This window comes from Halyomorpha halys, unplaced genomic scaffold, assembly GCF_000696795.3.
Source record: "Halyomorpha halys isolate HHAL.00 unplaced genomic scaffold, Hhal_1.1 Scaffold69.1, whole genome shotgun sequence".
NCBI lineage: Eukaryota > Metazoa > Arthropoda > Insecta > Hemiptera > Pentatomidae > Halyomorpha > Halyomorpha halys.
The window spans coordinates 1,099,065-1,121,036 of NW_027108206.1; the positions used below are offsets into that span (position 1 = coordinate 1,099,065).

Here is a 21,972-nt window from a genome sequence, read left to right on the forward strand (position 1 = left end):
AGAGAGAGAGGTTAATATTAAAATAAGGTTTGGGAATTTTTTTTTTTTTTTCTCGTAAAAAGGATAAAACTTTATGCCCTGATTTAAAAAAAATTGTTGTGTACTGTAACTTTAACTGTAAGGTTTGTTGGATGTACATTTAATATATCCTTGTATAGATTTATCTTTTAATGAAAATGATATTAGACAAATGACAATACTAAAAATGTAATTTTCAGGGACGTAATGCACCATATTTTCCTTTTTTGCTGCGTCACCAAAGTGCTCCCAATGCAGAACAGCTCAGGGAAGATGGTTCAGCACTTGTGTGTACGTTTTGCTACCATACTGCACTTGAACAATGGAGGAGATCAGGTAGTACATTCTATGCTTGTGTCTTGGATTTCTTATTATTGTGTGCTCTGTGTAAACACGACACAAGATGAAGATAAAGAATGTGGTCTGGAACTAAACGTTCAGTAATGAAATATATTGTTTAATGCTTACCGCCATTTTGGCCTAAGCTATTGGCTCAACTAATGGCTGAAAAAAAAAATACGAGAATAAATTAGGTAATCTATTAGGTTTTTTACTACATCAGACTCGTATTAGCTCTAACTGATGTTCCTTATCTATATTGACATCCAGGTTTGCTGTTAGGGAGGGGAAAAATCCCCCCCCCCTCTTTTTTATATAACGGATTTTTCACACTTATGCAATTTTCTCAAAATCTGCTCTAATGACTTTGATTAAACTTACTATTTCATTGTAGAACCTGGTGATCTTTAATATCAACTAGCTCTTATCCTCATAAATAGTTTATCACGGCTTAAATGCTGAATTTTCAAAGCACTTTCCTCTACAGTACCTTTAATTTTGTTTATTTGAAATAAATAGCTAGTTCTCTTTGTTATCAGAAATATAAAAGAATTAGATAAATAACTAAAGGGATAAAAAGGGAAAAATCGAGACCTGAGTTGGAATCAGAAAAAGCCGAGACTGACTAATCTTTCCCAATCGCATTCATATCTACTCGGCTTTGTATTATTGGCAGGAAAAAAGTTTATATTTATTATTCTTTCCTCGAGAAACCCTAAAATACAAATTTTTTTAGTAACATAAACATTAAGTGTTTTATTTTTTTTAAAAATTAACTTAAAAAATTTCTTTTTTTCTTTTAAAAAATTACCATCTCTTATTTTGGTAGTAATAAACAATGTATAAATATGAAATATAAAAGAATTTATAATTAAGAATTATCCTATTTCCATGGTTGTTATGTCAAAATTCAGAGTTTACTTTCACTTATCTATACATGAAATATATTTTTATCTTAGATTTTAAAACTGCAAATAATTTTTGTTTATAAACTGTAAATAAATAATTGAATAAACTGTAAAACATACGAATAACTGTTAACACAGTTATGTTATTTTTCTAGGTCCAAATATCAGTCCTGAGTGCCGAACTTACAACTGGCATGATTATATTTGTTATGTATGTGGAATAACTACCTACAGAAGGAGGGTGAGGGCACTTCCAGTAAAGGTCAGTTGTATTTCTACTCTTTTTTTTAATTATTATTATGAGGTTTTATAATATTATAAGCTCAAAATGAATATGAGGTATATTACGAAAGTTGGTATATTATGAAAATAGTCCAAATATATGATACTCAAACATGTATCATGCTTATTTTTTTAATGTAAGTTGACAACTAATGATTATATTGATTCAGCAAATATTTTCACTTATGAATATTTTATATTAAATTTACCTTTTAAAAATGAAAATTCCCCTCTTTCCACATACCAGATTGTAGAATCGTTAACAAAATAATCCAGTTAGGAAGAAGTTGAAATAGCTATTGGAAAATTAAAATCGTTTAAAGTATCTAAGTAGACAATATTCCACCGAACTAACCAAAGCATGTGGAGAAGCAAGAACCTCTAAAATGCATATATCTATTTACAAAAAATTATATGAAAGAAAAAAATTCTGAACAATAGAAAGAATATTAATTGATATCAATTTATAAAGAAAAAACTGAGGACAGATTGCATAACATCAGGGTCATCAGCTATTGATTGAATGTATTACTATGCTAAACCAGAAGTAAATTGGTTCAATGATAACAATGAATTATTAATATTAAAATTATTTATTTGAGTTGAAGAGAGATCAGAATAGAAATAAAAAAAAAATAAAATGATGAAAATAATACATAAATTAAAAGAATATTTGAAACAATTACTGTATTATTATTATCCATTTGTTATACATCATTAAAAAATAATTATTAATAGTCAATCACTTGTGAACCTAGTGAGGAGTATGTTCTTGTACAGATTCTCCTCAAACCTTCAAAGTTAAATTTTTATATTTATTTATGCCTGGGTTTAGGTTTCTCCATCAAGTATTAGCTTCGTTTTTTTTCTTTTCCTGAGTCCACTTAAGGTGGCATCATCATCATGTGTCCTAATTTAAAGCATTTTAGCAACTGTAAAAGTCTTAGTCCAAATATAAAGTTAACTTGTATAAACATTTGATAGGTGCATTTAATAAGTAAAAATAGTAGGGAATAATATATAATCATTATTAGTTAATGCATAATTTATGAGGTAACAAGTATCATAAATTCAAAAATATTCTGGAAAAAATATGGAAAAGTCTGAGAATTTATCCTAGCTAATTTGTAAGATACCCTGTGATAGTCATACTTATGGTTCATCTTCTTTCCTGAATTGAAAATGTAGGACATAGTCAATGTGTTATCTATTATTTACTTACAATAAAGGATAGCAAATTGAAAATGGACCTGAAGAATTGTTAATTTGAAGGAAATTTTATACAAAAATATGAATCTACAGGGAATGTAATAAGTAATTTAAAAATTTAATAAAATTAAATTTATTAATAAATTTATAGTCATTTATTAATAAATAATTTAAAAATTTAATTGTATTAATTTCATTAATGAAGTTTCATGTACGTTTTTGCATCATTCTTAGTGATTTCAAGTCTTTTATAACTTTTTTTTTCAGGATTTTCCATTTCTCAGGTTCCACAGACAACATGATAGAAGTCTCCTATTAGAAAATGGAGAATTAGCTGCTGTTTGTCTGGACTGCTATGAGTCTCTAAGGGCTCAGAGTCTGGAGTATGAAAGGTATCCAGGATGTATTCCTTATGTAATGTTCTGCTGATTGGTTAATTTCCTTTCTTTTTTTTTTTGTATAAGTTCCCATTTTTCTCCAGTGACACCTTGTAGTTAAAAAATAATTGATATGAATTAGATAACTGATTTTTTTAAAAATTTACATTGTATAATAACAGAGATAATTCAGAAGCATCAACATTATCATAATTTTGTGTAAATGACAGGAGATGATTATTTTCAAGTTCAAACTTGATTATTATTGATCCATATTTTTAACTTAATTAAAAAATAAACAATGCACACTACTACTATTGATGGGAAATCTAGTTTGGCATATGGAACTGTTTGTCCTCTCTGCCTAACTCAGATGGCTACCTGGAGGTTCTTTTCTGTTGGATGATCTTAGCCTGTGATCTGGGAATATTGGGTGCTCTACATTGTGCATAATAAGCTGGAAAGGAAGCTTAATGATTGAGTATGATGCCTACCCAGTCACTTCTTGGTTTAAACCAAGAATTTGTTAACTATTAGTTAAGAATTAGAGTTCTTATCAAGCACTATTCCCAAGACCATTCTTGATTTGTATAGGTAAAATAGGAATAGGACAATATGTAGGAGAAGACCAGGGAAAATAGTCATTTGTAATTTATGTAAATATACCAGTATTATAATCATTTGGTTGTAGTTCTGCATTTGAAATGGTGTTACCTCATTCGGTAATACCAAGTAAATTCTCTGAATTAATCACTGATCTCCCTTGGTCTAGTTATGATGTTGGGTAACTAGTATTTAAATATGTGATATATGTTTTCATTTTATAAAAGTATATACATATGATTTAAATTTTATTTGGGTACATAAGAATATTTTCCGTGTGGGTAAACTTTATTTTTAGTTTAACTGGTGTTGCAACGACTAACAGAAATTTTAATATTATGAAACTGTATGTAAAGACTAACTATTGACACTGGATCAAATGTCTTATACGTTTTCACAAATTTTCATTTCTTTGTTGATTGACAAAGAAGAAATGTAACTCTTGAGACTTCTAATAGATGGTCATTGAATACCTCTCTAACATCTGTGTATTTATTTAAATTTCAATGAAACTGAATTCCTTGAAATTAGATTTATTTATTTTTTTTAGTTGTTAGCTTGATAGACAATCATGTAAAACATAATGAGACTATTTGGTTTTAAGATGGGGTTTACCTCCTGAGAAGAGGCAATATAATTGGATTCCACAGCCACCACCACCCGAGGATAGCCCTGAAGCCTGGCGTAGTAGAGCAAGAGAGGCAGCAGTAAAAGAAATGCAGAGAAATGCTAAGAAACCCAACCAAATAGTTCAGGTCAACCAAGCTGTTAAACCTTCCAGAGTCCTCAGCCAAACAACCCCCTCCAATAAATTGGAAATAGGTAAATTGAATATTATATCAACTTAATATAATATATAAGTGCTTCTTAAAATGAATTTGAAATATGATTGGAAAATTTATATGTCATTTTTCTTGTTTCCCTTCATGTTGTGATAATGTAAGATAATTGATTGCTACATTTGTCATATTTCCTTTATGCAAGCTTAAAAATGTTTATTAGTGTTCCCAATGCTTGTGCATTTAGATTTCAAGTCAAACATAACATCTAATTTTTTGTCTTCAATGTTTAAGATTAATAAACAAACTTGGAATTATATGCCTCACCAATCCCATGTAATTCATGACAAATTGAAAGATCCTATATGATAACAATTTAGCTTTCTTGACCTTTTATCAGTTCTGTCCTTATCCTCATCTGTCTTTTGAGGTGTTATGTGTATTTTGTTTTGCTGGTTTTTCCTCTTTCCTGTCTAGTTTTCTTTTTCATCATTTTTATTTATTGGGTAGCTAAGAAATTTAAAGAATATTACCAAAAACACCTTTAAAGTAATTAATATTTTACCGAATGAAGTACTTTTAATAGGAAATTAGAAAAAAATTTCACACTGCTTCCTCTTCTTCTGGTGGCTCACCGATGTCGGGTGGTGAAAGCATTGTGACGTGTTGGGCCCACCACTTTATGGCCCAGACCTAATTCCTGTAAAGATAATAAACTTTGTCTTCCCACCATTCTTCCTGTCCTTTAGTACATAAAATAAATAATTTTTCCCTTCAAAATTCCATTTTTCTTGAAACCTGGAAAACATTCTTGGTCTCTCCATTGAATAAAAACTCTTCTCTTTCATTTCCAACTACCAGCCGATCTCGATTTTATCTAATTTACCCAAGCCACTTGAAAGATTAGTCCAGTCCCTACTTAGTAAATTCCTTGAGCTAAAAACTCCTTAATCCTCTGCAATCTAGTTTTCATTCCCAACATTCGACTATCAGCTTTATTGAAAATTTCCCATCATGTCTATCATTGGGATAATGATTCGAACTGGCTTTATCCTACATTCCGAAGGTAGTACTTCCTTGGTGTTTTTCTGTTCCAAGTCTTTAAAATCAAAAAACCTATCTATAGCCTAGATCTTTCTCCTTATTCTATGTTCATCCACCCATCTGTTATATTATCTAATTTTATTGATATAATAAAGTTATATTATGTAAAATAATAGATAATATAAGAATAATAGTACTGATACAAATATTAATGTATTTATAATTTACACATTTCAGCTAGTTGTTAAAGTTTTATTGAAATAATGCTTCAATGTCTGATAATTGAAAGGTCATATCAGGATTAACAAAAGTTGTCATTAATATAATGTCATGGATAAAGCAAAATGTTGATTAATAATTATCATACCATACCTCTCATAATGGAAATATAACTGATCATGGTTGTTACCTATTTTGTGGTAAGCTGTTCTATTTCCTGTTGATACAATATTTTAGGTTTTCATGCAAAGAATTTAAACTTCAGTTGGTCTCTCATTGAGACAAAATCTGAGATTAGAGGATATTGGTATTTGATATAGCAACCAATGCTTTAACCAAATTTATTTATATAGAGAAAATTATATGCGGATAGTGTAAAATCAAGTGTTGGAGTTTGTAATGATAATGTGCTGAGCATTGCTTATTTTAGACCTTATCTCTAGTTGGGTAGTATGAAATGTTCATTATCTGGAGGTGCCATTTTTTGACACAAATCCAGTATATTGTATAGTTGAGCCTAATAGTGGTAGGGATATACTTATTTGTTAACTAGGCTGAATCCTAGACCTTTTCTACATGTTCTTTTCAAGACATTGATTAATTATTTTTCCCCAATTTCTTCTTCATCATCAGTTATCAAATATCAAGAAAATGCTGAAAAATGAAAAAAGTTTAGGTCAATAAGATTATGAAAAACCAGTGGATTCTTGATATGTGTATTTGAAAAGATGAATTACAAAATATGGTTTGTACGCATCACAGAATGTATGTTGCTTAGTAATGAAAGAATATACGGAAATATATAATTTGTTCATATTATGAAAATTATACTGTTTAAACTGTATACCACTGGATTTTTTTGCTGACTTTTTTTGTATACCAGTGGATTACTGATGATATCTGTATATCTGTTTGAAAATATGCGTGGCTATAATATTTTAGGATAGTGTATTTATTGAGTTATTCGAAAAACTAGTGGCTCACTTTGACGGAGGAAATCGACAGGCAACAAACTCCTGCTATCGAAAATAAAATATTTTTGGAAACTTTGAATCTCTGGTACCTCCAAGATATATGGTTACAAGTTTACATGTAGTAGCCGTAGGTGCCAGAAATAATGAAAGTGCGGGAGTATATTACAAATATTTTGAAATTTGAGATATGCGGAGATCATGCTGAAGGTGGGGTATGTACCAGAGCCTCTACGCCAAGGGAGCACAATATTGTTCTACAAAGGAAAAGGAGACCCAAAAAGTGTTTCCTCCTGGAGGCCAATAACGATATATTCAATTGTGCGCGAATCATCAAGAAGGTTCTGGATTCTGAATTGAGAAAGCAGATCACCTTCAGCAAAAGTCAAAGGTGCTTCATCAAAGGTCTGCCGGGAGCACATGTAAGCGCCAGAATCATCGACGTGATTATAAAAGATTGCGTGGTGGTTTTTCTGGACATGATTGGTGCTTTTGACAATGTTGGTCATGACCACATAGTTAGCTCGCTGGAGGCAAGAGGTGTGTCATCCGACCTCACAAATGTGATTGCGGCTCTCCTAACCACAAATAAAATAAAGGTCAATATAGGAACCCACACGACTAACCAGATCAATGTCTCGCGGGAGGTGCCTCAGGGTGGGCCCTTGTCGCCTTCGCTGTTCAACCTAGCCATTGATCATTTCTACCACAAGCTCTGTGATCAGGAATTTGCTAATAAATTTGGATACGACCTGAAAAGTGACCAAGAGAGTGTGGTCCTCACAGGGTTCGCTGACGATCAGGCTGTAACGGCGTGCGACAGGGGTTCTGCTGAAAGAATAATAAATAGTGTCCAGAGAGTGCTCGCGGAGATTGGTATGGCAATAAATGGAAAGAAAAGTGTGGGTATTATAATAGACAAAGGAGAGTTACGGTCAACAAGGCTCTCCCTTGAGAATACAGAGATCATCCAATTGGCAAAAGCCGAGGACACCATCAAATATCTTGGATGTACATTCTCGGGAGAGCTAACATTTGGGGAAGAGGTGGTGACAAATCTAACAAATAACCTCAGTAAATTGGTGAGCTCCTGCCTGCTCAAGCCCGAACCAAAGATCAATGTTGTCAATCAATACTTGTTCCCGGGCATTGTTTACCCTTTCCAGACTGCTCCCCTTACAAAGATACGTCCTGCGATATTGGAGGGCATCGATACCAATATCCGCAGGAGTATCAAGGCCATCATTGGGCTCCCCGCTAACACCTCGTCGGCGATGCTGTACGCACCCAGGAGATATCGAGGACTGGGTCTGATCCGCTGTCAATGGTAAGCTCCACTGCACGAATGTTCCGGATGCCCTATTCCAGTCTACATTCAATTACAAAGCTGCAATTGCGGCATGTGCCGATATACTGGGAGTGGATCAGGGCTACCAAAGTTTGAGAGCTCTACGGCAGTTGTTGCATGAGAATACTTTCAAAGAATGGGCCAATTGCAGGTGGCAGGGTATTGGTGTTCGCCATTTCAAAGAGACCCCGAAAGCAAATAGATATGTATGTGAGAAGCAGACACTGTCGAGGGTCAGAATGGGCGAACGTCCTGAAACTAAATATCAACTAGGCACCCCTGCGTGGAGTCCCAGGGGCCAGTGAAGTCACAAATGCGGCAGAGAGTCTGAAACACCAGCCCATGTGCTGGGAAAATGCCCCAACAACTCCCTTCTTATAACATGCCGGCACCATAGGGTCAAAGAAGAATTGATGAAGTTCCTTGAAAGAAAAGACTTCACCAGCTTCGAGGAGGTTTATTGTGTTGACACCGACAGATCCGTAAGATACGCCGATATTGTCGCATTTACAAAAGTCGGAGGCACGGTTCTGGTCTTGGATCCGACGGTAATGTTTGAGAGCAATGACCTCGAACAGGAAGGTGGAGTGGAATGGGAAAAAAAGGAAATATGAAAAATGCATCCCTTTCCTTAAGGAAAAATTCCGCGAGACCTTCAGAGAGAGAGAGTTCACCGTGAGAGGCCTCTGGTTTGGATCTCGTGGAACAATACCAGATAGAACATGGAGCTTCTTAGAAGGACTAGGTGTTAGCATTGGGGATATTGTGATCTCTCTTTCTCTCACGTGGAAGTGTTGCTATGGATTCCTTTGTAATGCCAAATTGATAGAAAAGGAAAAGCAGATGCCCTTTCTAAAAGAGGTTCTCTTGAGTTCCGACCACACCTTGCTCTAATGTTAAGCTCTGCCTAAGGAACGATTGAGGTGAATAAAAAACTCTTAATTCATCAGAGATACAAGAGAGCTGCCGAAGGTAAAACATGGACACCCTTGTTGGTGGAATCGATACCATGGAACCTGCCATAAAGGCAAAATGTAGCCGGTTTTAGACTGCAGATAGGCCCCGATTTTCTTTTGAAACATTAGTTCAAAATTGGTGTCTTTGAGAGCCCACTCTGCAAGCTTTGCCAGCTCGAAGAAATACTGTTAGCACAATTGGAAACTTCTCCATTACTTCTACAAGACATTAGGAATAATTTCACTTTAGAGGAGACTATTTGGATGAAAAAAAAAAACTAAATTATATTGGGCTGGACTGTACAAGCACTGATGGCTGAAATGCCTTATATTTTAATGTAATAAAAAAAAAAAAGTTCAATGTTAAGCAGATGAGGTTGATAGTACAATATAAAGAATAATAAAGATGCAGGCCTATGTAGTATTCCCTAAAAGGAACCTGATCTTATATAATTAATCTTAAGCCTTAATAAAGTGTCAGGTAGGGAAATTAATCTAAAAAAAAATGGAAATACTAAATAATCATATTCATTTATATCTACATAAATCAAACTTATTGTTAAAACTACAATCTAATATGCATATCAGTACTATATTAAATGGAAACTTATATTTCCTCCCAAGATCTGTTTACTATTATGTAGAGAATAAGGGTCTGACAGGTAAGTTGATGAGCTGTATTTTGGCTGCCGAAAATAAATATCTCTGGAGAACTACCAATAAAACCAAGAGGGACTTAATTTATGGCATAATAATTAGATTGGAACTGTAGATAAACCCAATTAAACTTGAATGTCAAATTGAGATTCGTATAAATCCAGCAAAGATGGTTTCAACATCCTGGAAGGTCTTTCCTGGATAACATGCCTCTAATACATGGTACAGAAAGAGGGAAATTTGCCATACCCTGGGAGAAATAGACCTATCTTGCCTAAGGATAAATATAATAATTATAATTAAATAGTGGAAGATTGCTGATTGACCGTGTGCATCAATAAATGGAATTTGGTCCGGGTGTGGTAAAATAGTAAATTGGAGTACTATTTTTATTTGAGTGATGACATTCTGACTTTGACTTCCGTCAAAACAGCCCTGACGAAGCCCTGCAACGTGGGGCGAAACATTGGCTCAAGTAAAAATAGTACACCAATTTACTATTTGAGTTTTATTTGACCGCACCCGGACCAAATTCCATTTATTATAATTAAATAGGTTGTGGTAGATGGCAGTGGTGGGATGTCGCTCCCCAGACTTAAAATTGCAATAGATGGAAAGGAAAATAAATCAACTTCTATGATTTTTATGTTAATATATTAATGTAGATATAATATGGATAATATATTATTGGGATAAGTTTTTCGTTATTACATTGATCTTTGTAAAGCCACTATCTGAATGAAGATTTAACTTTTTTTTTAAATTTTGACTAATGATAATGCCATGTTAAGTCTGGTTTTGAAACAATTATCAGAATTATCAAATCATTTATAACTTTTTAGTTTTTATTTCAAATTGAGTATATAATTAGTTTACATATTTTTGTTTCATAAATTTCACACCTCATATTATATGGCTAAGTGAATAATTATAAAAACAATTACAACTTAGTGATGAATACGAGACTTATGCTTTAGTGATCTGGTTGACAGTTTGACTTTTTTTGTATTGCAGGGACTAAAGCGAAATCTGTTTCAAGTTCTGGTGAGAGGAGATCTTCAACAACAAACCGGCAGCCAGCTAATCAACAAAACCAGCAAGAAGGGCGAAGTTTTGCTGCCTTCTTAAGAAATTTAGCTAATAAACAGTCTGCCAATGGTATGTTTTTTATTTATGTGATTTAAGTTAAATAATGAAATAAGTTTTATTTTTATTTTCAATTTTTTTTTTTTTTTTTAATAGAAAGTGATGAAGCTGGTAGAAACTCCCCAAAAACTAGATGTCTCTCAAATATACCTAGGGCTCCTTCTCCAACTAATAATAAAATTCATGACAAAGTAAGTTTTTAATATTATGTTCTATCTAAATTTGTTTATAAGTACTAATATAGCACTTATTTCTTTCAGTTAACATAAATTGAAGAATTTATCAGGTCAAATTCTTGATATTTTGAAAATAATGATGGTTTTACATCATGTTCCTAATTTCAAACCCAAATCTTAATTATGATCGTGTATACCCTTTTACATTACGTTTCTGATTTCAAAACTTAATTATGATCATATATATCCTTTTACATAATATTCCTAATTTCAAACTCAAACCTTAATTATGATCATACATATCCTCATCTCATAAAATAAAACAAACAAATTAATTATAATAATAATCTACACAAATAATATTAATAAATAAAAAATAAAATAAAAATAACTTTAAACAAATTAAATATCAGTATTAAAATTCAACAATAAATACAAGAGGAAAAATAAAATTAGGGGAAAAAAATACAATGTATAATTTGGTCCTCAAGTAAGAGGAAAGAGGATTTTGAAGCAACCATTAATGGTGATAGTGGATATAACTATAAGCACAGGAATGGTCTAAACCACTCGTTATAATTCAGATAAAAACCTTTAAGAACTGTTAAGATTGTGGCATGTATCATCCTTACCAAGATGACCAACGAACATCGACGTAATTTGATACTAATTACTCAACATTTTTCATACTGTATTTAATGCAATAGCTTGCTTCCACCATGCTATCCCTCAAAACATATTACTGGCATGTCATCTCCCAAAATTGTGTATGACCCAAGAAATTAAGTGGTGAATTTCTTTCTCATTTAATTACATTAGTTATTTAATGAATCAATTCATGTTCTTGAAATGGCGGTGGTATGATCAAAATTATGGAGGAAATAATGAAGGATTTATCATAATGTGCTAACAGGAATTGGGAGTTTACCTGGCAGGACTTAAGTCATTTAGCAAAATTGGAAAAGTATAAACCTGGTTTATACTATCTGTTGCCGTTTCTTCTGTTTTCCTCCCTGACCTCACCCTTCATTGTCATGATAAGGCAAGTTATGTGGAATGTTGATTTGTTCTGAATGTACACACAGGTCTGTGAACTGAGGTTGTATCCACTTCTCCTTTTAATCCTCCTGTAGAGTTTTTGTTAGCTGAACTTGCCTTCCCTTCCTAGCCCCTCTTACATATAGTGGTATTCTGCCAACTTTAGGGGTATTCATGATGTTGTGTTAAATGTTAAATGTTTACCATGTTAAATGTTATAACTATAAGATTGTGAGCAGCCCTATTTGAAGTCATGTTAAACGTTAAATGCATAAGAGCCCCTAGCGGATTTTCTCAGCAACTTGTTGTATAAGCCTTTATGTTTATAACCTTCCTTCCAGACCCTCATGTTATTGTTTACTTCAGTTTTAATTTAAGTAATTAATTACAATATGCCTAGAATGAGTGAAAAGTGAAATTTGTGTGAAAGTTTAGCTTATGAAATGAAATGAAAAAATAACTTTATTCTGGGACATATGTCCCCTAAGAATAATTACATGGTTCATATAGTGAGATTTTTATCTGGCGAGCGTTTACAAATTTTCAGATAGTAGAATGAAATTACATCGTTTTTTTTCTCAAATGTATCATTAAAATTATCCATTCTGGTTTAATAACAGGGATATGAATACCATCAACACACGAAAGATCTGAGCTGTCACAACAAAAATGGTGGCGAGCTCAACTGGTCTATTGTGTGACGTCATTCTCCATTTAACATACCAAATAACAGACTCTCAGCCATGTTAAATGTTATTTCGTTTTACCACGATAAAAGAAGGCAATTTTTTTCGATTTAACATGAGTTTTTCCATTTAACACGCTTTAACATGTTAAACCAAAGATCATGAATACCCCTTTTAATGCTAATTTCTTATCCTTGTGCTGTGAAAAAATTTAAGTATATTTTTGGTGCTTCTAATCCTTTCAGTGTGTCATTTGATGTATGGACTGATCTCTTCATTGGTACACAGATTATATTAAGTTTGATAATGGTGGCACTGAACTAGTGTTGGTTTAAACATCCATAATAGGTCTTATGCGAGAATATCTTGAAAGAAAATTGACCATTGTTACTAGTTTGAAATTAGTTTTTTTATTAATATAATTTGTTAAGTCTCTTGAATCGAAATTAAATATTAAAAGCCTCTTTAAGTAAGATAAAAAATTTTATGAAAAGGAATGTTTTGACAGTCAAACATTAAGAGGAAACCTTAATACTTAATTAACACTTTTTTTCTCCCCACATTTATTACAGATGCAGCTTTAATTTTAAAGATTCTCACAATTTTTTTGTTAAAAATGTAAACCAATTAAAACAACTATGACATTGTAGATACTAATGTTATAACAGACAATTATTTAGTAGCCGAGATTAAATCAAAATTATCACATCATAAAATAAAGATTAAATTCTATATTACCGAAAAGATGTTTCAGTCAAGAGTTTGTGTGCGTGAGAGAGAGGTCTTCCAGGTCCAGCTTTTCACATTAAAAATAATCAGATGGCCAATATATTAAGAGGCGATTTATTCTTTAATTTTTTGAAAATTAGTAAAGATAAAATTTAATATTCTGTTACAATTCCAATATTTGGTCTTTGTTTTTGTTTGGCCAGCTCTATCTCCCATTGTCCTTCATGTTTACAATAATTCCTCAGAAATTCATTTTTTCTATTATTCTAAAAGAAAGCTATAGTTATATTAATATTCAGTACTATTATTGTACATTAAATATATTCTTCAAATATAGAATCAAGTCAATTTGTGGACAGAATTGTTAAATAATGATCATTAGTTAACCTAGAAATGTCTATTTTATTATTATAGAAATTTATTTTTGTATATTCTTGTTTGTTTATTATCTTCCTATTTTATTTATTGATTTCAGGAGGCAAGTTTGAGAAGTGGTTTCCAGCCTTATAGACCCCATGACACCAGAGTTCCAACCCTTGCTATACCTCCAATAGATTATGGCTACCCTCACCACATGTATCCTCAACATATACATCCATCATATAGGTAAATACAAATGGTATATCATTTATTATTGATCGAAGCAGTTATGATGAGAAAAAACATACAAGAATAGGCCATTTTAAAATATACAAGAATAGACCAAATATGTAATTCATTTTGTTACTTGTAATAAATAACTAAGTTCCAAAATTAGAATAAATAATGAGATAAGTAAGGATAAAATAAAGTTTGTTTTTTGTGTGGAATAACTTATTTAATATCCTCCTCTTCTACTTCTTATCTGTGTGAGGATGTGGGAAATAACTGAAATTATTAATGATATATAAAAAAGAATCAAATTAACTTTTTCAAACTTAAATCCTTAAACCTTTAAGGACTATTAACTGATATATCAGTTCAACCAGTTTAGTGCTTGAAGTCTATTCACTAATTTATAAGCTCTGTCCCTGAAGAGCCATTAGAGTTCATACAGATGCACTTTATTATTTTATTTGTCCCTAAAGATCGAATAACAAACAATTCCAATGCATAAAACCCAGTTCATAATTGAACACATAATGTTCATTTTTAACACAGAAACACATTTCTGCCGGTCCTAAACCTATTACTAAGTATCTAATTAATGTAATAAAATAAGGAATTAGGTTTTGTTTTTGGCCTATAACTTCTAAACAGGGCATCCCAGCTAAAAGTTATAATAAAACTAATTGGAGAATATTCAATTCTATGCTAAATAAGTATCTATAACAAACATTTTTTTTTTTTTTTCCTACGCCACAGGAAGTGTGCTATTACGCCATTTTCTCTCTCGCAGCCCAATACAATTTGACTCTTCCTCTTACTTGGTCCGCATCTCGCTCAACATCCTCCAGACCAACACACGCCAAAAGATGGTCCCCATCCATGTCCCCCATGTTGCATAGAGGACATTTCGGGGAATCTACGATGCCAATTCGATGGAGGTGTTTTTGGAGCAGATCATGTCCTGTTACTAGCCGAAAACAAGCCACTCTCTCAGCTCTGCTAAGATTGCCGGGGATTTGTTTATCCTTTTCCGGCCGATCTCAGGTTAAGGCCGCTGGGCCTGCCAACGCTTCCAACATTCCGTCTCTAAAGGTTTGATGTAAGATAAATTGAAATAAGTACATATTTTGGGCACATGTATAAATGTGGATTTATGTAAAATCTGTTTTGTTGAGATAGCAACAATATGCTGTATTTTAAAGTAAATAGGATAGAACTGGTGCATTCTAGTGCACGGTTGTACACCTTTTGATGGAGCTGCATCTTGTCTACTGCATTCGTTTGGTAGGTCTTTCCCTCTTGGTTCGCATCCATTCTGTTGCCTCCTCTTATGTCAGCCTGGTCCAGCCCTTCTCGTCTCAGTCTGCTTCTTCTACTTCATCTTCTTCTTGTGGCTCACCAAGGCTAAGTGGTCAAAACCTTTCCAACTTAAAGTACGTCAGAGTAGTAGGTAGTACCTAAAGTACTACCTCTTTCTTCCACCCATATATGAACTCCCTGATGAAGGGATAGTTCTTTTTTTTCATTAGAAGAGGGAAGTCTGACTTGGTGAGAGCATAGATCCCGGTCTTTCTTGTTAACCTGGCTTAGTATCCTTCCATGGTGGTGCAGTCTACTACCATATGTTCTGCATTTCAGGGTCTTGGCTGCTGGGACACTGGGGGTTGATGTTCTTTCTGAAGATCTGCCCTATAACGCCCCCCTGGTATTTATTTCCATAATCAATTGAGGCGAATGTGTAAATGGCCCTGAGTGCTCTTAATTTTTAAAATATTTTCGGGGGTAAATGGGGAAGAAATAGAACTTTAAAAAAATGGTTGAATTAAGAACATATTATTTTTTTGTTGTAATTAGTTAGGCCTTATAGTTAACTTCATAATAGGAATCATTACATTCTTAATTTGATCAGTAACAACACAGTCGCAAAAATACCTATGGGCAAGTATGTACTTAATGGTTTTGCTCCACCCAACTAAAACTAAGGGGAATTTGTGCAGCAATATGAAATAACTATAAAAAACACATTGTCTCATCTAAAAAACGAAAGATGTAACAGAAAGTGCCCCCCCCCCCCAGAGAAAAAAAAAGACACTCGCTAGCTTGCTGTGGCCCAAAGCAAAAGTCAGATAGTCATTTGTTTTGTATTCGATTTTCTTACCCTCTTCAATGCAGATAGCTATGCAAGATTAACTCAGGGAAGAAGCTCCCCAACTGGAGAGGAGTAACAGAGAGAGAAAAAACTAAGGAGAGGTTGATGCCTCCTTCAGGATGATACCATCTTCATGTTCTACAAGGCATCAGATATTCATACACAACAACAAATTAATGAACCATTTTAGCTGCCCCACTTCAAAATTATAAAGTCACCCATGTTTTTTTTTTTTGGCTACCCCTTCATAACCCGTAATTACCATAGATTTTAGTATATTGTTTCCTCTTGTTCAACAAACCTGTAAATTGTAAATAAATTAATTTTCTTTCACTTTTAAGTCCTTCAATTAAAATACAGTCCACTAATATTAACCCAACCAGCATTCTAAAATGAGGTGGCTACCTACCCTTCAGTTGAAGGTGCACTTCATTCATACATTGTAAAACAATAGTGACCATACAAATAATTGACTGTATATCATGAGGTTGGAGTGAAACAATCAAGTTGTTCAGAAGTGCACATGCTTCCTTGCAATGCGAAACATCTTAGTGCTTCCCACTAACCACCCACCAGAGGAAACATTATTTCTACAAACAAGTTAAGTTAGGTTACTATAAAGCTTACCAAGCTTCCACCTTTGTTCTTGATAGTAGTTATCAAAGGTTAAGAACACCACTGAAAACTATTTCATGGCTTCATATGCAACTATTTTTCAATTGTCTGATTATCCACCTAGGAGTATAATATATTCACTTACTAAAAAGGCATTTTTCTAGGATTGAAGACTATTATCCAGAGAGATGTGGAATCATATATACACCATATATTTATCCAATGATGCCACCACCTCTTTTGATGTCACCTTATGACAGGTAATTTGTTTTTAAATTTAAATTTCAGTTCTATTTTCTAACCAGAATTTATATATATCAAAAATCTTTAACTTTTTAGATATCTGAGTCATGCATTTCATGGTTCTGATATTCTTTCTCTGGTTTGAGCTCTTACTTATCCATGATCAGAGGCAACAGTAACTTCTATGAAGGTTCGGTTAATGAGTAAATTAGATTTGTTGTGGGCTCTAATGAGAATATGATCGATCTGGGTGTATAGACTCCAGATAGCCTTATGAATTTGATGTCTGATTCCTCAGAACTGTTCTGTAACCTTCCAGAAGTGTTTTCAATCACCTTATTTCTCAATGCAGTAAAGTCTGTAATTCTATTCAATAGTCATTACAAGTCTCATTTTTTTTTTTTCTCTGCAAAAGTGCACCACGGCTTATTATACGCTGTCCCTCCTCTGCTCTAAAGAGGCCAGATGCCTTTGTGAATCTGGATATTGTATACAGGTCAGTCATCTCACAAAGTTTAGGGTCTAAGAGCTTTGTTACCTTTGTTGAGGATCTCCAAGTCATGACTCAAAATATACTCTTAAAGACACCTCCCTGATGTTGGTGCTTCCCCAGAGGCAGTGATGGGCATTGGTGTCCATGGAGGCCACAATCTCTTCCTTTCCATCTACCCCGTCCATAAACTTCCTCAAATCTGCTGATAGGATGGCCTCTTCATAAGGGACATAACCGAGGAAATTATTACTTGCCTATGGGTACCCCCTTTAAGGACCAGTTCTGCTGCTGCCAAGTCCCTGGAACATAAGTGCCATAGAAGCAGCATCTTTTAGTTTGCTCTTATATGGGATACAGGTTCTGGCACACATTGGCACAGAAATAATACTGTACCCCTGCATGCTCAGGCCCCTTATCCTGCCTTTAAATAAGTAAGGTTCTTGTATTAATATAATATAAATTTCCTGACATACTGTTACAGAACGTCACATGCACCAATGCAATGATTTAGAATCACTTGCAGCAATATCATCCTCTTCTTTAGGCCCATCCCTGGACCCCATGGGAAGAAGATTCCTAACCTGGTAGTCCTTTGACGCTCGTCAACATTGCTGGCATGGATTGTGATATCCCCTCCGACTATGACACCTCTGACAGTCAGTTCCTACCAACCTTGTTGTCGCTAAGTATGATGCACCCTCCAAAATGGAAAATGAAGTTGCTAAACTCCAGGTGTTGTGCCCCCTTGTGCCTGCTCGTCCATTATCCAGAAATCATAAAACCCTGATTACTTGAAAATCTCTAGTTTTCAAAATGTTTGCTGGACATTTTTTGTTGCAAATTTTATGTAGAATCTACATAACCTGTACAACCTTTGAGTGTTAACTTTCCGGATTGCTGATAAAAGTTCTTATAATAATTTTTAAAAATTGTTTAAGTATATTATCTATTTTTTTATTTAATAAAGATTTTATCTTGAATGGTTCAGTATAATAGTTTTAAATACATTTATTCTTCTCAAGGATGAAGTTTGAGGAAGACCACAGAATAAGGGAATGTGAGAGACGAAATAAAAACAGTCCTCGCGGTCCATCTCCATCACATTCAGTGGAAACAGGTTTCATCTTTTGTATTTTTTTTTTACTATATTGTTAATCTCATGTAAAGTATTGTATTATTTAACTCATTAGTTTTAGCTCAATTTACAAATATAGATTACAACTGTACACAGCTTTAGTGATATTCATAAAAATCATAACATATTCATATAATACAATTATTTTGTTAAAACATTTATAGTGAAAAAACAAAACAAGTGTGATTATTCTTTTATTTCTTTTAATGATGATATTCTTATTCATTTTTATGATTTATAGAATAGTGCAGAATAGAAATTAAATTTTTTGTGGGCTAGGTCTCTAACAAAGTGATTTAAAATTAAGAAAATACACATCTAGCCAGAAACCAAAATAATACAAATAGTTCAGTTTAGGCTTCTCCTATAATAAAAAATATATATGAAAACTAAATAAAATAAATCCTTATTCTAAATTCAAAATTAAAGAAGAATAAAAGAACATAAAATAATTGAATAGTTCTTATGGAACACTTGTGCATATATATACACATACAAACATAAATATATGCTTATATAAATAAACGCATGTAAGCACTTGTGTGCATGCCAGAAATAACAGAGGGTACATAAAATATTTAAATAAAAACATTATTCTCTTCTAATCTTCATTCTATACTTAAATTATGATATTATGGTTAAAGAGGTTTGCGATGTGAGAAGGTATTGGAAAAGAAGGGATTTAAATAAAGATAGGGAAGAAGCAAGGCAGATGGAAGGATGGAAATTCCAGGGGGAGTGTAGTGGAGTGGGCTTCAAATGTTGCAGCTTGGTGGAAGAGATATAGAAGTCAGAAAGTCAGGATCTTATTTTCTGTGATTGGATTGAGGATTTGATTTGTTCTTTATTTTCTGTGAATTTAGGAAGATTACTGTGAATATATTGTTTAGTATAGGTAAAAACGTTATTACCACGAAAAAAAAATCTGAGAAAATGTTATTACCACAGTAACTTAATTGTCTATTGGTCATTGGCCTGCTATCTAGCACTTCTGAGAGAGTTGCTTTGGTAAGTGATGGTATTGTCAGTCGGTTTAACCCAAAGAATGTATTGGAACTTTTCTGTATGCCCCTGTAAATGGGGACTGGAGAAAAATACATGTGGAGTTATTGACCCCCACCTCATAATTGAATATTAAGGGTGAGGTCTAAGTGAAAAAAATTAGGACCAGTGACTGCTTTGCATAGTAGAAGTCAAGAGGTCTAAAACCTTTTATCTTATTAACTGCTTGAAATTTCATTAAGAATATAGAATCTTGAGAAGATAATTTATAAGAGTTATGCATTTCTACTTTTTTGTTCTTATCCATCTGGTTTTAATTTTCTTTTTTTATCGAATGTTCTATAATATCTTTGCATTGCAGGTAGAAAGGTTTCGGGGAACAAGGAGCCCCCAAAGTTTGTTCGCCCGTTTGAAGACTACCCAAAGCCCAGGAGATCACCAAAGGTTGAAGATAAATCTCGGGATTTCAATGTTGAGCTCTCAATAGTTGACCAGATCTTGGGGTTTACTCAGGCCCAGCAACCTCCTCAAAATGAGAAGGTAAGTAACAAAATCAATTATAAAATAAATAACTTTAAGCAAAAAATGTACAAAATATTAGAAATTTAATTTTTATATTTATACTTTTGTTTTATTCTGACTGCTTGGTGTTTAACTCTGTGTTCTGATTAACTCTGGGTTGGTCCTTGCTCTTACCTATCTAAAAATTCCAACTAGTTGTTCTAGAATAGTAGTTGCTTTTCTGTTTTTATCTCACAACCATAGTTTTACTCTTTTTACTGAGATAGTCATGATATAAATTTAACCAAGGATCATTTTATTTTTGCAGGTGGTAAGTCGCTTAGATTTAGAAGCACTTGGAAGACTCGAAGATGATGATCATCCTGATGAAATTATGATAATGTCTGGACCACCTGCTAAACTAGACTGCAATTCTAGGAAACTTGAGTTTTTATCTCAATTTTCCTTAACTACAATCTCAAAGAAAAATGGTAACTTCTATGAATATTGATTAAGATATTAATGAAACTTTTTGATAATTAAATATATTTATACTTTTTGTAATTCTGTTTCACAGAGCTTGAATTAGAGAAGTTACTTAGGCGAAAAGTGTTACCTGATATCAAGATAGAGCCAGCACCTGAAGAGATAGAGGAAGAACCGAAGATAGACCTGCCTCTACCATCATTAGCTCCAGTAGATATTCCAAGAGCCAAAAACAAATGTGATTTCTTGTTGAACCTGGACTTGGCCACTGCTGACTTATCTGCCCTCAATGGTAACCTTTTGGTGCTTGAAAGTTATTTTTTATATAAAATTTTCTTGATATTAAATGCCTTATAATGTCCAAAATTTGTATTTTATGCTTCTTTCAAATATGGTTATTAAAACAGTATTCTAGCAAGTTTTACTTACAATCCGTGTTGATAGGTGGGTTGAATTAATAAGATAAGATTCTCGATAGGGATCAACAATCTTCTTAATTCAATTAATTCAACTCAGGAAACTTTCTACCAAGTTTTACTTATAGCCCACATGGATTGAGTGATCTGATTATTAATAATGAAGTAAGAAAACATGTGGAACTTTGAAATTAAATTGCTCTTTCTCTTACTTTTCTTTATCTTTGGTATTAAGGATACAAATCAATTTTTATGTTGTTTTTTTCTTTCTAAACAAAGAAAACTACATCTTTTGGTTCGAGTTTAATTAAAACTCATTCCATAAATCCTAACAGCAATACAATAGACAAACCAAATATTTGAGATAATTTTTTTTTTTTTTTTTTTACGATTTTATCTCTAAATATAAAATAAAAATTTCTCTAAGTGTTTAGAAACATATAACATAAGTTGCAGTTATGGGTAATAGATGCATTTATTAACAAAAAATAATAAGGAACTAATATTAATAAGATAAAATATGTTAAATTTATCAATGCTCCTTAAGTTTTCTTTTTTTTTGTTTACATTATCATTAAACATGGTTTCTATCTATTACTTAACTAATTGTTTAAGTAAGTTAAGCTAAATGATATTAAAAATTACTTAATATTTGAAATCCAAATTAAGTGGACCTTTGTTATACCACAATAATATTAGTGCTGCATAGTTACAAATTCTTTAGCCTCACTGTCAGTTTAGGAAGTCATAGATTTTAAGTAATGCACATGTCCTATATCAGTTTTAAATTTGTTTAAATAAAATTCTCTATTATTAAACATAAGTTCTTATATTTTCTTCCCATATGCTGTGGAAGTTT

The 21,972-nt window shown here is 32.9% G+C and overlaps 1 protein-coding gene across 1 annotated transcript in view; it reads left to right on the plus strand.

Moving 5' to 3' along the window:
- Positions 1-21,972, plus strand: part of LOC106692744 (uncharacterized) — a gene marked incomplete in the record, with an annotated part of 90,964 nt that overhangs the window by 67,670 nt on the left and 1,322 nt on the right. Inside the window, 12 exon segments of the mRNA XM_067046590.1 lie at positions 219-354; positions 1,421-1,527; positions 3,024-3,148; positions 4,341-4,558; positions 10,725-10,868; positions 10,953-11,047; positions 13,961-14,091; positions 17,002-17,097; positions 18,596-18,690; positions 20,072-20,250; positions 20,540-20,702; positions 20,789-20,989. Coding sequence (XP_066902691.1) covers positions 219-354; positions 1,421-1,527; positions 3,024-3,148; positions 4,341-4,558; positions 10,725-10,868; positions 10,953-11,047; positions 13,961-14,091; positions 17,002-17,097; positions 18,596-18,690; positions 20,072-20,250; positions 20,540-20,702; positions 20,789-20,989 — 1,690 coding nt within the window.